We start from the raw sequence: 17,879 nt of genomic DNA on the forward strand, positions 1-17,879 counted from the left end.
CTCTGTGCAAAGGCTTAGTAAATATGACTCGGACTATCCAACAAGTCTTTTGTAAATGAATTTTGCACACTGGGAGTTGTTGTTTGGCTCTTAAGCTATGGCTTGGCAGTAATCATGCTGGGTCATGTTCTCATGCCATCTTTCTGAATTTGTTTGCTCCTGTGAGTTGCACTTCTACCTCCTTAAACTTAAAGGCTTGAAAAGTCTGTGATTTCTGTTTGCCAACAAGGGTTTGGAGTATTATTATTTATATTACTATATTGCCGAGCAGCCCCAGACATGGATCAGGACCCCGTTGTGCTAGGCCCTGCACAGGCACTGAACAAAAAGACAATCCCTGCCCCAAAGATGCTACAGTCGAAGTGTAAGACAAGATGGACACAGGCAGATGGGGGGCGGAGGGGAGGTACAAGGAAACAATGAGACATGGTCAGCATGATAGGCAATGGTCTCTGCACACCAACAGCCTAATAATTGTAGACATACCTGGAAAGAGGAGTTTTGGAGAGAGATCTGAAGAAGGGCAATGAAGTGTCTTTGTGGGTGTTTATACAGAGCTCTTTCCAAGCAGGAGGGGAGTGTGGGAGAAAGCACAAAGGTACTTTTTTGGAAATGTAACAAGTGAGTGATTGAGGCTGACATGAGCCAATCAGGAGGAGGAGCTGACCTCTCCATACTGAACAAGAAATTATAGGAGCCCGTCTTTCTCCCCCCCCCCATTTTATTAATTTTTGTCTTCAAACCTGAAAAGCAGTGAGCAAGTCAAACCAGGATGGCCTGTGTGACGTGGGTTAGAGAAAGCCATTCCCAAGCACCATGGTGAGATTTCCAGATGGGGAGACCTCACCATCGTGGCATGGTGATATTTAGTCATCCCAGAAACTTATTTCAGGGCATGTTTAGAGGCTAAGATCACAAAGTGTTCAAGCAAAATCAGACCAGGTGGCAGCTTCGATATCTATCCAGTTGAAATGATAGTGTATTGAGGTGTGATGTCTCAGTAGACTTCCTGGGATACGAGCCATGGGATAATGTATTTCATATTTAATCTCATTCTGGAAATGTTTATGCAACCAGAAAATTCACTAGCTCAACTCAGGGGATGAGGACTTTAGCCCTGCTCTGACTTGCATCCTGATCCATGAGATCAGGCTTAGGCAAGCCAATAGGGCTCTCCTGTTGATAGCCCTCACCCCTTAACATGTGTTTATCACTTCATATGTTTCCTTTTTCCCCTGGGTAGAATCTACAGCGAGCTCCCATAGCTCAGATGGGGCTTTGGCTCACTGAGCCGTACCCTTGGCTTGGCTTTACCCTCAAGCTTTATTAACTTGCCCAGAGCTGTGCGTACATACTGGCTTTCCTAACTCAAACATTAAGCCGCAAACCTCACATTCTCTTTCTACCTTGGAGATCATGCAGACTGCATAATGGTCTCGTTCATTACTTCCTTACAGAGAAATGCATTGAAATGGTTGGTTGACCCATTCCTACTAGGCATCCTGCGGCGGAAGTCCATGCTTTCCCCCATGTTTCATTAGCTGCAGGACTCCTTTTAGCCTTTGTGTTTTCTTACAAATGAAGTCCAGATGCTGCTGCCTGTTGACTTGTTGTTTGTGTTTAATGAAGCCGCGAGGGGTCTGGGGGTAGGAGAGGATTTAGGACTAATCATCAGAACACTGGATCCCTCAGAGCTAAGTGAATCTCATCCAGCTTTTCCTTTCCTACTCCTTGGATTAGCTGGAGAATGGAATGAAATGGCTTTTCTCAAGCCATCTGCCTCCGCAGGCTTCTCCTGGCTCACAGGGAGCCTGAATGAATTAGCAAAGAAGTAGCCAGTGTCTGCTTACAGACAGCACCTCCTTGAGCATGGCCAGAAATAGAAGCATGAATCACTCTTTTTGCTGTCATTCATTGACACCCCCCTAACCCTCTTGCATTTTGTAGAAACAACTGATTCAAAAAGGAAAATAAAATAAAAAGATTGACCCCTATTTTTAGCCCAGCAGGAACTGTGCAGCCCTGTAGGCACTTTCTCCAGGGAGTTCTGGCTCCATTCTTGTGCTGAATTCGTAGCTCTTTTCTTGTTTGCATAGCTCTTTATTCCCAGCCCACTTCTTCCTGGGGGAAGCAGTGGTGCCCTGGGACCTGCAGATCAGTCCGCTTAGCTTCAACAGCTAATAAATCATGAAAACAATGCAATAGACTCTGTTTGTAATAACTGGCCTCAGCCATCTCAGCCAGCTTTTCTGAAACTCAGTTAGTTGTCTGAGGTCAAAGCTGGCCTGGGGGGTAGGGCTGTCAAGAATGTATAGTCGGCTCCTGGGCAACCCCCAGTTAGATGAATAGATTATAAAACCAGAAGAGGCTATTTTTATCATCTAGTTTGGCTTCCTGCGTAACACAAGCCATAGGACTTCCTTGGACTTGAAACAGAAATTAATCCAATAGCTGTGGTTGAACTAGAGTGTATCTTTTAGAAAAACATCCAGTCTTGGTTTAAAATGTCCAGTGATTGAGACTCTACCACAGCCATTGATGGGTTGTTCCAATAGTTAGTTACCCCCACTGTTTAAAAAAACAAAAAAAGGAAAAATTGTGCATTTCTAGTCTGTCTAGCTTTAACTTCCAACCATTGGATCTTATTATACCTTTCTCTGCTAGACTGAAGAGCCTTCTGTTGTCATATTTCTGTTCCCCATGTCGATGAACAAATCAACCTGTAACCTTCTCTTTGATGAGCTAAGTAGATTGAGTTCCTTGAGTGTCTCACTATAAGGCACTTTAATCATTCTCTTGGTTCTTCTCTGAACCCTCTCCAATTTATTAACATCCTTGTGAATTGTGAACACTAGAATGGAACACAATTTTCCAGTAGCTGTCACACCAGTGCCAAACACAGAGGTAAAAGAACTTCTTCACTCCTACTTTAATATTCCCTTGTTTATATTTCCACGGATCACATTTGCCCTTTTAGCCACAGCATTGCACTAGTAGCTCATGTTCAGCTGATTCTCGACCATTATTGCCAAGTCTTTCAGAGTCTCTGCTTCCCAGGATAGAGTCCCCTATCCTGTAAGTACCCACTTACCAAATGATCCAGATTGCTCTATATCTCTGACCTGTCCTCTTCATTATTGACCATTCCCTCTGTCTTTGTGACACTGCAAGCTTTGTCAGTCATGATTTTATTTTCTGTGAGGTCATTCATAAAAGTGTCTAATAGTATAGGGCCAAGAACTGATCCCTACGGGAGACCTCTCTAGAAACATACCTGCTTGAGGATGATTCCCAGTTTACAATTACATTTTTGAAACGTATCAGCCAGGTTTTAGTACATTTACTGGTGATTTTGTATCATTCTGGTTTCTTAATTAAAATATTGTGTGGTACCAAGTCACATGCCTTACAGAAGTATGTGTATTATTACATCAACACTGTTACCTCTATGAACCCAACTTATAATCTCATAAAAAAAGACATCTATTTCCCATAAATGCATGTTGATTGCCATTAATTTTAGTATCCCCTTTTAATTCTTTATTAATCGAGTTCCATATTATCCACTCCATTATGTTGCTAGTTTGAAAGAGGACTAATTAATTGGCAACGTTTCGGGAGATGGTATATTTGGATGTACGTTAGGATCGTGGGGGTGTACAAGACAGAAAAGGACATATTTGTTGGAGGTTTTTCAGAATTTGGGGGTGGGGGAAGGAGTTCAGTCCTGGGTCTTTAAGGCCTCTGAAGCCCACCAGAGGTGGAGGTTGCTAGGCAGTTGCTAGGCTACAACAGGCTGATATTCTTTCCATACGGGAAGGACCCAAAATTAGTATCTATAGATGAGGATATGAGGACTCAAGAAAGGTAGTCATGAGTATAGAGCTTTCAACACAGGACTGAATGTCAGGAAATTCCAACTTTGTCACCGACTCACTGTGACCCAGGGCAAGTCACTTAACTTCTCTGTACCTTGAATTCCTTACCTGTGAATGGGGATGATATTTCTTGACCTCCCAGGGGGTTTGTGAGGCTTATTGCTGGACGCTTTGAAGAAGAAAAGAGCCTAAGCATTATTATAATGGGAGAGTACATGATGAGGCCTTACAGGAGAAGGTACTTGTGCCTTAGGAAGTTCCTTTCTGTAGAGTGAATATTTTCTTGTGCTTCCTGTTGCCTCTGACTTTGTTCTGGTTTCTACTGTTCAGGCTGACAACTGAGGAGGTGAATTCTGTAGAAGCAGATACCACCAACCGCTGGCAAGGAGTCTGTGTCAGCAGGGCATCACCCACTCCCTCAGAGTCTGCAGCTACTGTCAAGTCACTCATCAAGTCATTTGACTTGGGATGCTCAGGTACTCCAGCCATGCACTCTGGGATAGGATAGTTTTTTTTCTTTTTTAATTAAAATTTCAAATAGTTAAGCTTCAGCTGGCAAACACTAATTCTTCTTACATCTGCTGCCTCCATCTTGCATCCCAGTGGATATTGGTTTTAGTAGTGCTACAGAACATAAGAACTGCCAGATGGGGTCAGACCAATGGTCCATCTAGCTCAGTATCCTGTCTTCAAACAGTGACCAGTGCCAGCTGCTTCAGAGGGAATGAAGAGAACAGGATAATTTTGAGTGATTCATCCCCTGTTGTCCAGTCCCAGTTTCTGGCAGTTGGAGTTTTAAGGAGACCTGGCACGTATGGTAGCATCCTTCACCATCTTGTCTAATAGCCATTGATGGACCATCGTTCATGAATTTATCTAATTCTTTTTTGAACCCAGTTACACTTTTGGCCTTCACAACATCGCCTGGTTGACTGTGCATTGTGTGAAGTAGTCCTTTCTTACATTTGTTTTAAACCAGTTGCCTATTAATTTAATTGGGTGACTTGGTTCTCGTGTTATGTGAAGCAATAAATAACACTTCCCTGTTCACTCTTTCCACACCATTCATGATTTTGTAGACCTCTATCATGCTCCCCTCCCCCAGTCCACCTCTTCTAAGGTTTTCTCCAACTGATGCTAAAGTACATAGAAATGGACTGAATGCCATCAGGTCCTTGTTCAGACATGAGTGGTGGGAGAGGAGGGGGAAAAGAACATTGTGACCTCTTCTTTCAGACTGGTCTGAAATATAAATGTCTCCTTCCCTTCTTGCAGGGAGCACTGGGCAGAGTATCACGGTTCACAAGGTCCCCAGGAGCCCTCTGAGTGGAATTCCAGTGAGGACAGCCCCAGCAGCTGCTGTCTCCCCCATGCAGGTGCCAGAAGATCTTTCCTCTATTCAGGATTGGGCTGGGTAGTTGCAGGGTTTCCTGCACCATGACATGGCTGTAGCCAGGGAAAGGGGAAATGCATGTGTTTATTTTCTGTGGAAGATCAAATGCTGGAGTTCTAACAGGGTACAGGGATCAAAGTGAGCTCCCGTTTTATCTCCTGGATGAAGGTCCCACGGGGCGGCTATGAACTCTTTGGAATCCACTTCAGAACTTTAATCAGCATTGACCGGGAAAGTAGGTTTTGATCATTTAGAGTGAGTTAAGATGAACCTCAAACTCAACCAGGTATTTAGCATGTGTGTTAGGGAAGGGTAATGGTAAATGTTCCTGAGGAAGTATGCCCCAAGATACCAAATCAGCCTGTAGCTATTCAGGGCTGATGATGGTTGCTATGTTTTGATTTTTCTCCCAGAATGTAACTCTTCTGGAATGTGGTGCTTCTGATGTCACTGCATCAGCCAATTAACATTATTTTGGTAACTTTCAGTGCTGTGATGTGACATTACCAGAAATACTGACTCTGGGAATGATGGGAAAGCAGACACAGTGGCATTTCACTGATTATGGTGGTAGCATGCATACCATATTATCACTAGCCTCTATCACTATATGCTATCTGTCCACTTGCATCATTTGCCTTTTTGGACCTGTTTGGCCAGTCATTGTTCTAAGCACAGAAATAGTCCTGAAAGCTCTCCTGGGAGCATGTAAAGCATTTAGAGACCTCTAATGGGCACTTGTAGAGACGGCTTTAAGAACTGGCTCTTTACCGAGGTGTGAATGCAGAACAAGTATAAAATAATTATCCACCTCAAGCCAGTTAGCCCCACTTTTACCAACCAACTGAAGTCCATCAGCTTTGCCCAGCTCAAGAAGAGAGAGAATGTGCCCTTGAGAATTGGATAAGGCCTGGTATTGTGTACTTGCTTGAAACGATGCTGCCTCTGGCGGGACACTTCTGAGAGTATCAATTCAAGACAAATTGCTTAGAGCAGGGCAGTTATAGCCCAAGGCTGGGGGTTTTCCACTTTTAAGGCACGGCAAACCAGCCAGACAGAGAGGACTTTGGTTTTACCGCACTGGCTAACCCATAAGTCATACAAGCAATTCCCTTAGATACTCCAGTTTCCCAGTATCACCACCAGTGCCACTTGTTATGGGAACGAATGGTTATGAAAACCAATACCCCAGTAAAAGAAAAAAGGTTCTCCCGATCCCAAAGGACCAAGCCCCAGACCCAGGTCAGTATATAGATCAGATCTTACCCACAAATCACGCTGTTGCCAATCCTTTAGAATCTAAAGATTTATTCATAAAAGGAAAGAAATATATATGAGAGCTAAAGTTGGTTAAATGGAATCAATTACATAGAGTAATGGTCAAGTTCTTGGTTCAGGCTTGTAGCAGTGACGGAATAAACTGCAGGTTCAAATCAAGTCTCTGGAATACATCCACAGCTGGGATGGGTCATTCAGGCCTTTGTTCAGAGCTTCAGTTTGTAGCAAGGTTCCTCCAGTGGTCAGAAGCAGGATTGAAGACAAAACGGAGGCGTTTCCATGGCCTTTTATATTCTTTCCCTGTGGAAAAACACCCCTTTGTTCTGACTGTGGAAAATCACAGCAAGATGGAGTTTGGAGTCACATGGGCAAGTCACATATCCATGCATGACTCAGTTATTTACAGGCAGACACCATTGTTTACATGTTAGTTTGAACATTCCCGGAAAGCTTAGATGTGGATTGGCATCTGCCAAAGTTCATTGTCAGTTAAGTGTGTCTTGATTGGGCACTTCCTGAGAATCAAAACACATTGAGATACAAGTACATAGCCAGTATTCATAATTTCAACTACAAAAATGATACACACATACAGATAGCAGCAGCAGCAGCATCACCAGGAAATCATAACCTCTTTATAGACACCTCACACGACAACCTTTGTACAATAATTGCTGCAAATATATAACAGTGGTTGCAGCAATGATCTATTCTATACGGTCACAGTTTGTCAATAACGTCACACTACTCTCTTGCCTTCCCATACAGAGTAGATTATTTTCCATACCCTATAAGACCATGACTGTGGTGTTTGGTGGTTGTTGTCTACACAGACTATGCAAGGTTAAATTAGCTCAGGCACCAGGCTTGAATACTGGCAGGTCTCCTGCAAACATAGCCACAAAGAAATCAAGGCCTATGTCTCACAAACTGGAGTGCTTTGACTAATTGTTATAAAAGACGGTTTCTCTGGTGACAAAGATCCTCTTCTCTCCTTTCTGCCTGCAGTCATTTCTCAGGAAATTGGAGCTTGTTTTCTGTCATCTGGCCCTGCTGGTGATTATATAAAAAAACAGAAAGAAACTGAGATAGGTTGACCCAGCAGGGATATGTTTACTGGAAATCATGACCCAATAACAAAAAAGGGGCTAAATTATACAAGTAATCCCTATCCCCCTCCCTCTCTCTGTCTATCCGTTGGTCTCTGTCTCTCTCTTTCTGTTGGTCTTAGCTTGAGATTCATGTATCTAGAAACTCAGGAATGTAAGCTCTGCCACATCAAATAGGTCCATCTGTTTCAATATCCAACCTCTAGCAGGAGACCTAGGCCTGATGCTTCGGAGAAAGGTGAAACCCCCTCCCCATTATGTGCCTGGCCAATTATATAATGTTGTGTATGTGGAAGAAAAATGGGAATTTCTTCCTGACCCCTGTACTGATTTTCTGGCACCAGAAAGCATGAGGTTTGATAACCTTTGCATAACTACAGATGTTATTGAACCTGTATTTTGTATCTGTGTGGGCTAAGAAGAAAGAGCAGCAAGGATGTGAGAATCTAAACTCATCATGAGAACTCCCAATGATTCCAATGAGGGATCTGACTTATTTACACATACTGGAGAGATGTGTATCAGATAGATACTAGTTGGGTCATCTGGTGAGTTAGAGCCCTCCTTTATTGAGCTGACTTTGTTTCTCAGTTTCACTGGACTCTGAACTGCAACAACCCTTTAATTCCCTGAATCTCAATTCATATCTTGGCTACTTCCAGGACAAGAGTGAAGTTTTCAGTGTGACAGTGTCTTTGATCTGTGAGAAAAGGTCAGAACTAAACTGTCCATGCCAGAGCTGAGAGGTGCTGAGCATCTGCAGCATCTGTTAAAAGACTGAGTAAGGACTTCAGGATTTGACTTTTCCTTCGGATTCTAAAGTCTATTAAAGTTTTCCTCTTATTATGATTGAGGACAGCAGCAAAGTGAGAGAAGGGCAGCTAAGACGCAGGATGGCAAATGCCTAAGTGCTCCTAGAACTCAACCCTGAAAGCGGGCAGTTCTAAAGGCCCATTGCCGAAAGATGCTGAGCACCCTCAATTCCCAGTGAAGGAAATTAAGAGTGGGATTAAACAGCTGTCCTGGCAGCTTCTATCGATGCCAGGCTGAGTGGGCAGTGCTGAAAGCTGGCAGCAGGCCTGCCAGTGAAAAAGCCCTTTTGTGTCTGGTTCATCACGTTGGAGGTGAAGGAGGAGGGGCTGGGAGCAGCAGATGCTGTCACTTTGGGTCTGCAGCACCAAATGATCTCTGACACTTGCTTACCAAAAGGAAAATCTTTGGAAAAAAAGGGTCTGTCGACACAGCATTTTGGAGCCCGTATGAGCAAGCTCCCAGCCAGGGTCGACAGATTCAGGCTAGCAGAGCTCGCAGTAGCGCTCTAGAAATAGCTGTAGGGTCAGTGGCTTGAAGTTGCAGCTTGGGTTCTGAAGCCTCGGGAGAGGGAGGGCTGCAACTTCAAACCACTGTCTCTGCAGCTATATTTAGAGCGCTACTGCAAGCCCTGCTGGCCTGAATCTGTCGACCCTGGCTCACTTCTTTGGGCTCCAAAGTGCTAGCCGCACCCACAGAGGCTGCAAGTGTTTGGGAGCCAAATAGATCACTAACTGAAAAGTAATTTCCCTGGATCCTCTACTTTAATTTTAATGTCCAAATGATTGAAGGGCCGCTCTGGGGGTAGAAGTAGGGGACCTCCAGACTGCTCATCGTCCAGGAGACAGACCTTTCTCCCAGGGCAGTGTGTCATTGTGGAATGAACTCCCACAGGAACCAAGGGCCATCCCAGACCTTACCCCTTTGTACTCCAAGTGCAAGGCACATTTCTTTGACCTTGCCTTCTCTAACATAAACACATAGCAAAAGGTATATTTATATTAAATACAAAATAAGACACACCCTGCCAAAACAAGACACTCCACAGCTCATGTTTCTCCTCCTGGGGGGAGAATGAGAGAACAAAGAACTCATGACAGATGTTAGTCACGTTGCTTAATCCACTGCTGGAGGTGCTCAGGTACTACAGTGAGGAGCATGGTATAAGCTGCTGAATAGAACAGAATACCTCTCATTCTCCCACGTGAGTGAATGAGGCCTCTTCCTCTCCCTGATTGGCCATTTATCTAAGGGTAACATTTCCTGATGGATTTGTCTGTTTGCTTGTTTCACAGAGGCATACTGCTTACAGTAATGCAAAGCTGCTCAGCAAAGGAGTCGACAAACACACAGACCTTCCAGACCTCCCCCTTGCAGGTAAATCACAGTAAAAGCACAAAGAATATAAGAGGCTCCTTTTTGCTTCCCCTCCATCAGCACAGCTCTTCTCTGTCCTTCCCCACACCACTGGGCCATTCTTCCACTTCATATGTGCAACAAAATGAAATAGACAAGATCTTCAAAATGCCTGAGCATCTGAGAGATCTTATCAAGTTCACTTGGCTGTTTCACTCCCATGTGGATTATAGCCTGGGGGGAAATGGTATGTCATGCCAACACAAACCTGCCCTCTTCACCCCCAAAACATCCCTGGCACCTTCATAATCCAGCCAGTGAAACTGGAGATAATTGCATTTTGTGAAGCATGTACGGATTTGGGAGAAGTCCAGAGCATGCCCTTTGGAGGTTGGTTGGTTGGTTTGTTTAAAAATATGTTTCAGATGAAACACATTAAATGGTTTCAGATCCAGATGCAGCTATTTAGAGCCCAGATGTGATTGCTCTTTAAACAGAATCAATTTCCCCAGTTCTCAGGAGATGCGATTGTTGTTGTTTCGTGCTCTTGTTTTTGTTCTCCTGTCACTTAATATTCTTTTCCACCAGTATTTACTTTTGATTCCTCCATTAGAGCCCCTTGTCTTGATTGTCTACTCCTGATTGGAGGTGTTGCAGCAGTATCTATAGCAATAGCCATAGATTAATAGACTTTAAGGTCAGAAGGGACCGTTAGGACCATGTCCTTTGAGGAATGGAAACCTGATTTCTGCCCTTTCACTGGTAGACCTGATTTTCTGACTAGTACTCAGTTAGCTCTAGGAGTGTGTCCACTCGGGCTCGTGGGGTTCAGGCTGCAGGGCTGTTTCATTGCTGTGTGGACGTGGAGTCTGAGCTCTGGAGCCCTGCCACGTCGCAGGCTCCGACAGCCCTGGCTCTAGCCTGAGTTCCAGCTAATTTTTCCCACTCGGGTGCGGAATTAATGTTATGTGCACCATTGTGGAGGTGATGTGTCACACATCACCTCCACAATGATGCACACCACAAAATTCATGTGGTGGGGATGGGGGAGGGGGCTCAGGACTGGGGCAGAGGGCTGGGGTGGGGTGAGAGCTCCGGCTGAGAGTGTGGGCTCTGGGGTGAGGCCGGGGATGAGGGGCTTGGGGTGCAGACTGTGACGGGGGAGAGAACTCTCCCCAGCTACCTCTTCCCGCAGCAGCTCTGGGGCTGGGGCTGCAGGACAGGTGCCTCTCCCATCACCGCAGCAGGTCTGGCCAGGGCTGAGTTGGGGCCGGGGGAGGGGCACCTCTCCCCAGCTGTGGCAAGTCCAGGCCAGGGGTCGCGGCGGGGCTGGGTTGGGGCTGGGGGAGAGGAATCCCTCCCCACTGCAGCCCTGAGCGCCTGTATGGTGCATAATAGGCTGCTGTGCGGCGCACGGCCACCCAGTTTAGGGGGAACTTAGCCGCCCAGCGATGAAACAGCCCCACAAGCCTGAGTCGGTTGCCACAGGCCAACCACAGCTGTCTAGTTGCTGTGTAGACATACCCACAGAGAGAAACTAGAGCCTGTCTTCATTGTCAGACTCTTCAAATAGCTAGTTAAGATTCCAAATTCACAATTCAAAGATGTAGAAATACTGTCGCTGAACAACAAGCCAGGTTACAAGGAATATGGCAGCACAAGTTAACTTCAGAGCTCTGTTCCTCCTGCTGGTTTCTCCTGCCATGCAGACGACTAGAGGGCAGAAGATACGATACCAATGGAAGGAACAGTTTTTTCCTTAAAGTTACACCGACTGTGTTTCAGTTTCTAGAAAATGTCTTGCCTGTGGGTTTACCTGCTGCTCATCATTACAGAAGTTCACTTTCACCTCAACCAGTTATACTGAAACTAAACACCAGTCCTTGAAAATAAATGCATTCCCCTTCCATAGCTAGCCACTGTATTTTATAAACTGGTTGTTTCTCCTTTAAAATGTCCATTTGAGCTGAAATTTCTTGAGTAGGGCAGTTGACAGCTGACCACTCCCAAAGCACCCATAAGCCATTGCTTCCCTCCTGCAAAGCCAGAAAGCACTGGGGGAAGGTGACTGCTGGCACCCTGCAGGACAGCTGACTTACTCTCTTAGCCATCTCCAAGCCAGTGGCATCAAATGAGAACTGAGCGCAGCTGAGCTGTCATGAGACTACAGCAGGAGCTGGAGGGGTAGAGGGAAAGAACACATGGAATTCATGATGGGAACCTGACCAAAGACACAACAGCAGCTTTGAGTAATGTGTTACTTCTGTTGTTTGAAGGCAACACCTCCAGGCTGCAGTGTCATGCAAGGAGGAATCTGCTGGGAGCTTGCTCAGTATGGATCAGAGCATTCCAAGCACAGCTGTGCATGCTGAAATGCTGCTTCTAAAAACACTCAGCTCAGTGCGGATGAGAGGGGTCTCTTAGCAACTTCAGTGTGAACTCTTGCCAAGGTTGCACTGTCATTGACTTGTCCTGTCGTGTCTGGGATTGCTATGAGCTGAGGAGGTGATGCACACCGTACCATAGCCACCACTGATGGACACCCGAGGGGCCCGTCTTTTATACTCTTTGGCAACACTTGTCTAGCTTGTTGTGCCAGTAAAAGCTTTGAGCTGAGCTGAGGTTTTGCCATGCCAAGGCACAAAAGGGTGAGCCTCCGCTTTAACTCTCCATGTGCCTTTCTTTCCTCTGACCTTATTGAAACATCAGTGTTTGTATTGCCCACGAATTCTCAGATCCTGGCCCTCTGCTGATGCAACTCGGCAGTCTCTAGCCACCGTATCACAGAGCACTTGAGAACGAGTCAAGTAGAACCCAAAGAGGAAAGGAACATTTTAAGTTGAGACTGAAAGATCACAAAGGAGTTGGTAATTCTCAGGTGAGACTGGGCAATACTCAACCACTTGAGTGACTCCCCAACCATGCAGAGTGGGACATGGTAGAGAGAAAGCGGAGAGAGTAGTGGTGGAGGAAATGAACTTGCGGTAATGCAGGTGGCTGGAGTGAATATTGGCCCCTTCTTCAAAAGCTCAGTGTTCTTGATGCTGTACTTCAAACACTCCCTTCCCTCTGACTCCTATTTCTGTTTATCTTCTCCCAGCAAGGCACAGGGCTTGTCCACACAAACAGATCAACCAGCATAACTATCCTGGAAGAAGCTATTCTGCTCTAGCTGTGACCAACTGACTCCCTGTGTGGACGCTCTATCCCGGAATAAAGTTACTTTGCTTTGCTGTTACGCGAAAGCTATGCCAGTCAATTGCCCCATGTACACAGTTCCTTACTGCAGAGGTTTATAGCTTTCTTCTGTGTAAAAGACCCATTACCTTAATTGAGGAGATAAACACTTTGGTTGCAAAGTGGGAGACCGCAAGTGGCTGTAGCACTGAGTAAATCGCCAGTAATGATCCACCTCACTCCTGCCCTGGCAGATATTTATCAGGGGAACTGTTTACTGTAACAACAAAGAATTAGGCTCTGGACTCCATGCTGTTTGTCTAGCTTTGCTAATGAGCTTTGATAGAGTAATAGGAGTTTCAAGACCTCCACAGAGCAAGGATTAATGACTTGCATCGTTATTTCCCATTTTGAATGAGAAAATGTAAAATCTTTCCCTCTGAACCTCTACAGCCCCAACTGATAGGCTGCCCCCTACTGACCCAGCACTGGAGCCCCGTGCGCTCCTCCCCCCCCCCCCCAACTGTCCTTTGACCAATGTCTTGGGGGCATTGAACCTGACTGGCTGTGGCTGTGGTTCTGTTTCTGGAAGTTCCATCTTCAGGAGGTGGAACTTCCAGAAGTACAGTGCAAATGGGCTCTTGTTTCTACCTCTCTGGGCACCCAGTGGGCCTGGGGAATTTAGTTTCAGCTGGTGCTGAAGTTGAGGGGAGAATGAGTGGACACTGTACAGTTGTTAATTTATTAATAAATATGGGCCGCAGGAACAAGAGACAGGGGAAGCAGTTATGCTGAACCCAGGTCATCCATCTCTAAAGCTAGATTTAAGCTCTCTGTGAATTTAGTGCTGGTAAGGTAGTCTCACTTTGTACACAGAAGAGGGACAGTACAGCAACCATTGTGTAAGCTTTCCCTGTACTGCTTCCCAGTACAACACGCCTTGTGCTTGATGTCTAGAGAGAGAGGAGTTTAAGCTTTTGCCTCTCAGCAGAGACTGTTACCATGAGGTTGCGTTCGCGTGCTCTGCTGTGATGTGGTGTTAGCCATTATGGTATGGGCACTTGTCTGCTAGTAAACGGGCTGCAACTTGCCAAATTCCTTTCAGGCAGGATGCCAGCCACTGGGTAGTTACTAGAGGGTGTTGCTGCCACCCTGGGCTGGATTTGAACCAGCAGCCTGGAGGCGAAAGGCTTGTCTCATTTCCAGTCCTGTTAATGGCAGGTTAACAAAGAGTCTGACAGCGAGCTGGTCCCTTCAGTCATCTAGTGAACATGTCTAGGGATCAACTTTTGAACCTTTAAGATGGTAGATTTTTGGTATTTCCCTTCATTCACCTGAGGCCCCCACCCCCCAGCAGGACTATCAATCACAGGAAGCCAAGCAGCCTGTACTGTTGAAATCATCAAAGTCCTTGCTTGTTATGGTCCCCTCTAGTCTGGTCAAGGTTTCCTAACCCCATGTCCGTTTAATGAACAACGGAGTATGTTTGTTTAGAATCAAAGCAACAAGCTACATATTGTTGTGTGCTGCTTGGTAGGGCAGTGATTAATCAGATTCCTCAAGCCCAGAGACTGATGGCTTTTTCTGTTCCCACAGACCTTCTAAAAGGGAGAAGTGAGGACCTGAAACCAGATCATTACCTCCGCAAGAGCCCTTCCCTGGAGTCTCTGAGCAAACCCCCCTCAATGGCCTTCAGCAGCAGGCTGCTGACCTCCAGCCCAAGCAACCTGAAACCCCCCAGCAAACTCAGGTACCAACTCAGTGAAAAAAAGCAATGTACTGGGCCGAGCCACCATTTTAGTTGGCAACCTGATGACTGTTTAATTCCATGGTTCCCAGTCTCTGTGGGTCTCCCATACGGGAAGTGGGCAGGGATGGCAAACGGAGGACTAGCACTGATGTTTATTGTTAAGGAACAGGAATCCACAATGGGACTCACCGTTATATACCAGTATTGGTACAGGCACTATTGTTGTGGTACAGCTTTCGTTGTATCTGTAAATGAAATCTAACAGAGAGAGTTTGAGATATGAGAGGAAACCAAAGTATTAATTCTAGCCCATACTGTATGTCTGCACTGGAAAAATGTATACATTTTTCTGCAAGTGCTATTAATAGTGGAAGCTTTTAGGGCAGACACGTGCAAGTGTTTTGACCCTGCTCTGTGCCTTTGCCTTGTCTGCAGTACGGTTTCCATGGTAGCTAGCACCAGTGCAGAAAAATGCATGCAGATTTTCCCATTTTAGTCAAGACTTTATTCTGCAGTTGGGAATCAGTTTGCTGCACCAGAATAATTAGGTAACTTCTATCCATGGTGTCAAGTATCAGGGGGTAGCACCGCCAGACTCCTCATTGTTTCTATCCATGGTTTACTCTAAAGCCCCAGTTTTAGAGGTGCATTGATAGAGGTTCATTGAAAATTTGCCTTTTGATGTCTGAAGAGGGAGGTGAAAGGGAGTGAAGGATGATAATTGCAGCTGTAGAAAAAGTAGATCAAAGATATGCATTCCTTTAGATATGTTCTACTGAGTGCTTTCCAAATACGTTTTTATCCTAGGCTTTGTTTCAGTTTGTATCCAGTAATCCCAAATTAATTTGTGTCTCAGATCTAAACACACATATGGAATATCTTTTGAGGCAGTTGTAATAAGTTGTTTGCATTCTCCCACTGAGAATGTATTGTGCTACCCTGGTTTACGTGCATGTAATGTCTAAAATGAAAGAGAGGAGCTGCTTGAAACATATTTACTTCCTTCCCCTCCCCCAATTAGTGTGGAGAGAAAGGACCCATTAGCAGCCCTGGCCCGAGAGTATGGCGGCTCCAAGAGGAATGCACTGCTGAAGTGGTGTCAGAAGAAGACTGAAGGTTACTCGGTAAGAAGACATGCATTTAATTTTTCATTGGCTTGTACTGTGAACAGATATAATTTCAAGGAAATGTATGTATTGCAATCTGCAGATTTTTCACTGTTGTCCCTCAAACTGGGTATTTTCCATCCACCTTCTTGTCTACGGCTCTCTCTAACCCTCATGTCCCCAAAGTTACCTTTGGGTTAAGTGACTCGGTTTACTTCCCATCATATGCTGAAATATTTGCTTCATCCAAATGTCACTGAAGGTCAGCAGTAGAGGGTATGTGAGCGGCAGCTTTAAGCTGAGGGCATATGTCTCAAACGCCATCTTAATGTCTTTTCCTTGGATTTCCTCTCTGAGCTCTCAGAAGATGCCACTTCTTATGACCGTTCTAGGAAACCAAAAAGACATTGCCCGAGGTGGCCTTGATCAAGAGGGTCCTGCTGTCTCCCTGATGGCCCCAGGAATTTTCCTCTTGACTGTGGTCAGCAAAAGCTCAGTAGCACTGGAGGAAGTGTTGCTATCTCATATTATAATTGGCTATATGCCCAACAGTCCTGTTATTGGCTCAAACAAATGTAGAGAGAATGGACTTGAAAGCTTTGATCCTGATACTTGCGTGTTTCTGAGGGAGCTGGATAAAAGGCTGATAATGGAATGAATCCCAAAGAACTGCTGCTTTTCCCTTGAGTGTTGTGTAAAGTGCAGTGTAGTACTAACTGTACAGCAATGGCCAGCTTCTTTTGAATGAAACGCAGCTTGTGCACCGATTGTCCAGGTAGCTGCCAATTCTGAGTTTCTAAAACATGTTTTAGAAAGACAGTATGAACAGAAAGCTTTGATTGGATGGCCAAGGTTCTGTCCTTGCAGGTTCCTGGGTGTATTCACAATGGTCTAGAGCCATCACCTCATTGTTGAAATGCACCATGTCCATGAATCATCTTGCAAATGCTGTTTGTACTGGTTATGTGAGCCTCTTTCTGATGAGACCTTACAAGCTGAAGGCCTCTGTGATCTGGCTGGATACCATGGCAATGTTGTGATACAGAAGTAGGGATTTGCCCTCCGGTCCTACCCAGAATTCCCCCCTCTTCTTATGCTGTGCAGTGTGCTATGCTCAGGTTGGCTGCTGCCCTTCATTGATTGGGTGGCTGCAGGTCATTGTCTCGGTGTGTAGCCTGTGAAGCACTTTGGGATGAAAGATGCTATAGAAATGTAAGAGGTTTTTAATTACCCTGAATACCATGTAGCTTAGGAACTATTTAAAAAGGTAAATGAGATGACCTGGGTCAGGGCCGGCTCCAGCTTTTTTGCCGCCCCAAACTCAATCGTGCTGCTCCATTCTTCGACGGCAATTCAGCGGCGGGTCCTTTGATCCCTCTCTTCCAATTCGGCGGCAGCTCAAAGAGGAAGAGAGGGATTGAGGGACCCGCCGCTGAATTGCCGCCGAAGACCCGGACATGCCTCCCCTTTCCATTGGCCGCCCCAAACACCTGCTTCCTTCACTGGTGCCTAGAGCCGGCCCTGACCTGGGTAATTTAGGCTTGTCTGTCTGACATCTATTCCAGGCAAGATAATAGAGGAGCTGATACAGGACTTGATTATTAAAGAATTAAAGGAGGATAATATAATTAATGCCAATCAACATGGGTTTATAGAAAATAGTTTGTGTCAAAACTAATTTGATATCTGTTTTTGATGAGATTATAAAATTGGTTGATTAAAGGTAATTTACTTGGACTTCAGTAAGGTGGTTGACTTGATACTGCATGACATTTTGATTAAAAATATAGAATGAAATAAAACTAACATGGCACATATTAAATAGATTAAAAGCTGGTTAACTGGTAGGTTTCAAAATGTAATTGTAAACAGAGAATCATCAGCAAGTATGTGCGCTTCTAGTGAGGTCCCACAGGGATTAGTTCTTGGCCCTACGCTATTTAACATTTTATCAATGACCTGGAAGAAAACGTAAAATCATCGCTGATAAAGTTTGCAGATGACACACAAATTGAGGGAGTG

At 45.1% G+C, this 17,879-nt stretch overlaps 1 protein-coding gene across 2 annotated transcripts in view; it reads left to right on the forward strand.

Moving 5' to 3' along the window:
* The window catches only part of SPECC1 (sperm antigen with calponin homology and coiled-coil domains 1), a 143,526-nt gene that overhangs the window by 87,201 nt on the left and 38,446 nt on the right, over positions 1 to 17,879 (forward strand). For both annotated transcript variants that reach the window (XM_034752290.1, XM_034752291.1), the window contains 5 exons: positions 4,209 to 4,354; positions 5,154 to 5,254; positions 9,764 to 9,845; positions 14,598 to 14,751; positions 15,773 to 15,875. In XM_034752290.1, coding sequence (XP_034608181.1) covers positions 4,209 to 4,354; positions 5,154 to 5,254; positions 9,764 to 9,845; positions 14,598 to 14,751; positions 15,773 to 15,875 — 586 coding nt within the window. The remainder of the gene's footprint in view (positions 1 to 4,208; positions 4,355 to 5,153; positions 5,255 to 9,763; positions 9,846 to 14,597; positions 14,752 to 15,772; positions 15,876 to 17,879) is intronic.

Source organism: Trachemys scripta, chromosome 18 (genome assembly GCF_013100865.1).
Source record: "Trachemys scripta elegans isolate TJP31775 chromosome 18, CAS_Tse_1.0, whole genome shotgun sequence".
Lineage (NCBI taxonomy): Eukaryota > Metazoa > Chordata > Testudines > Emydidae > Trachemys > Trachemys scripta.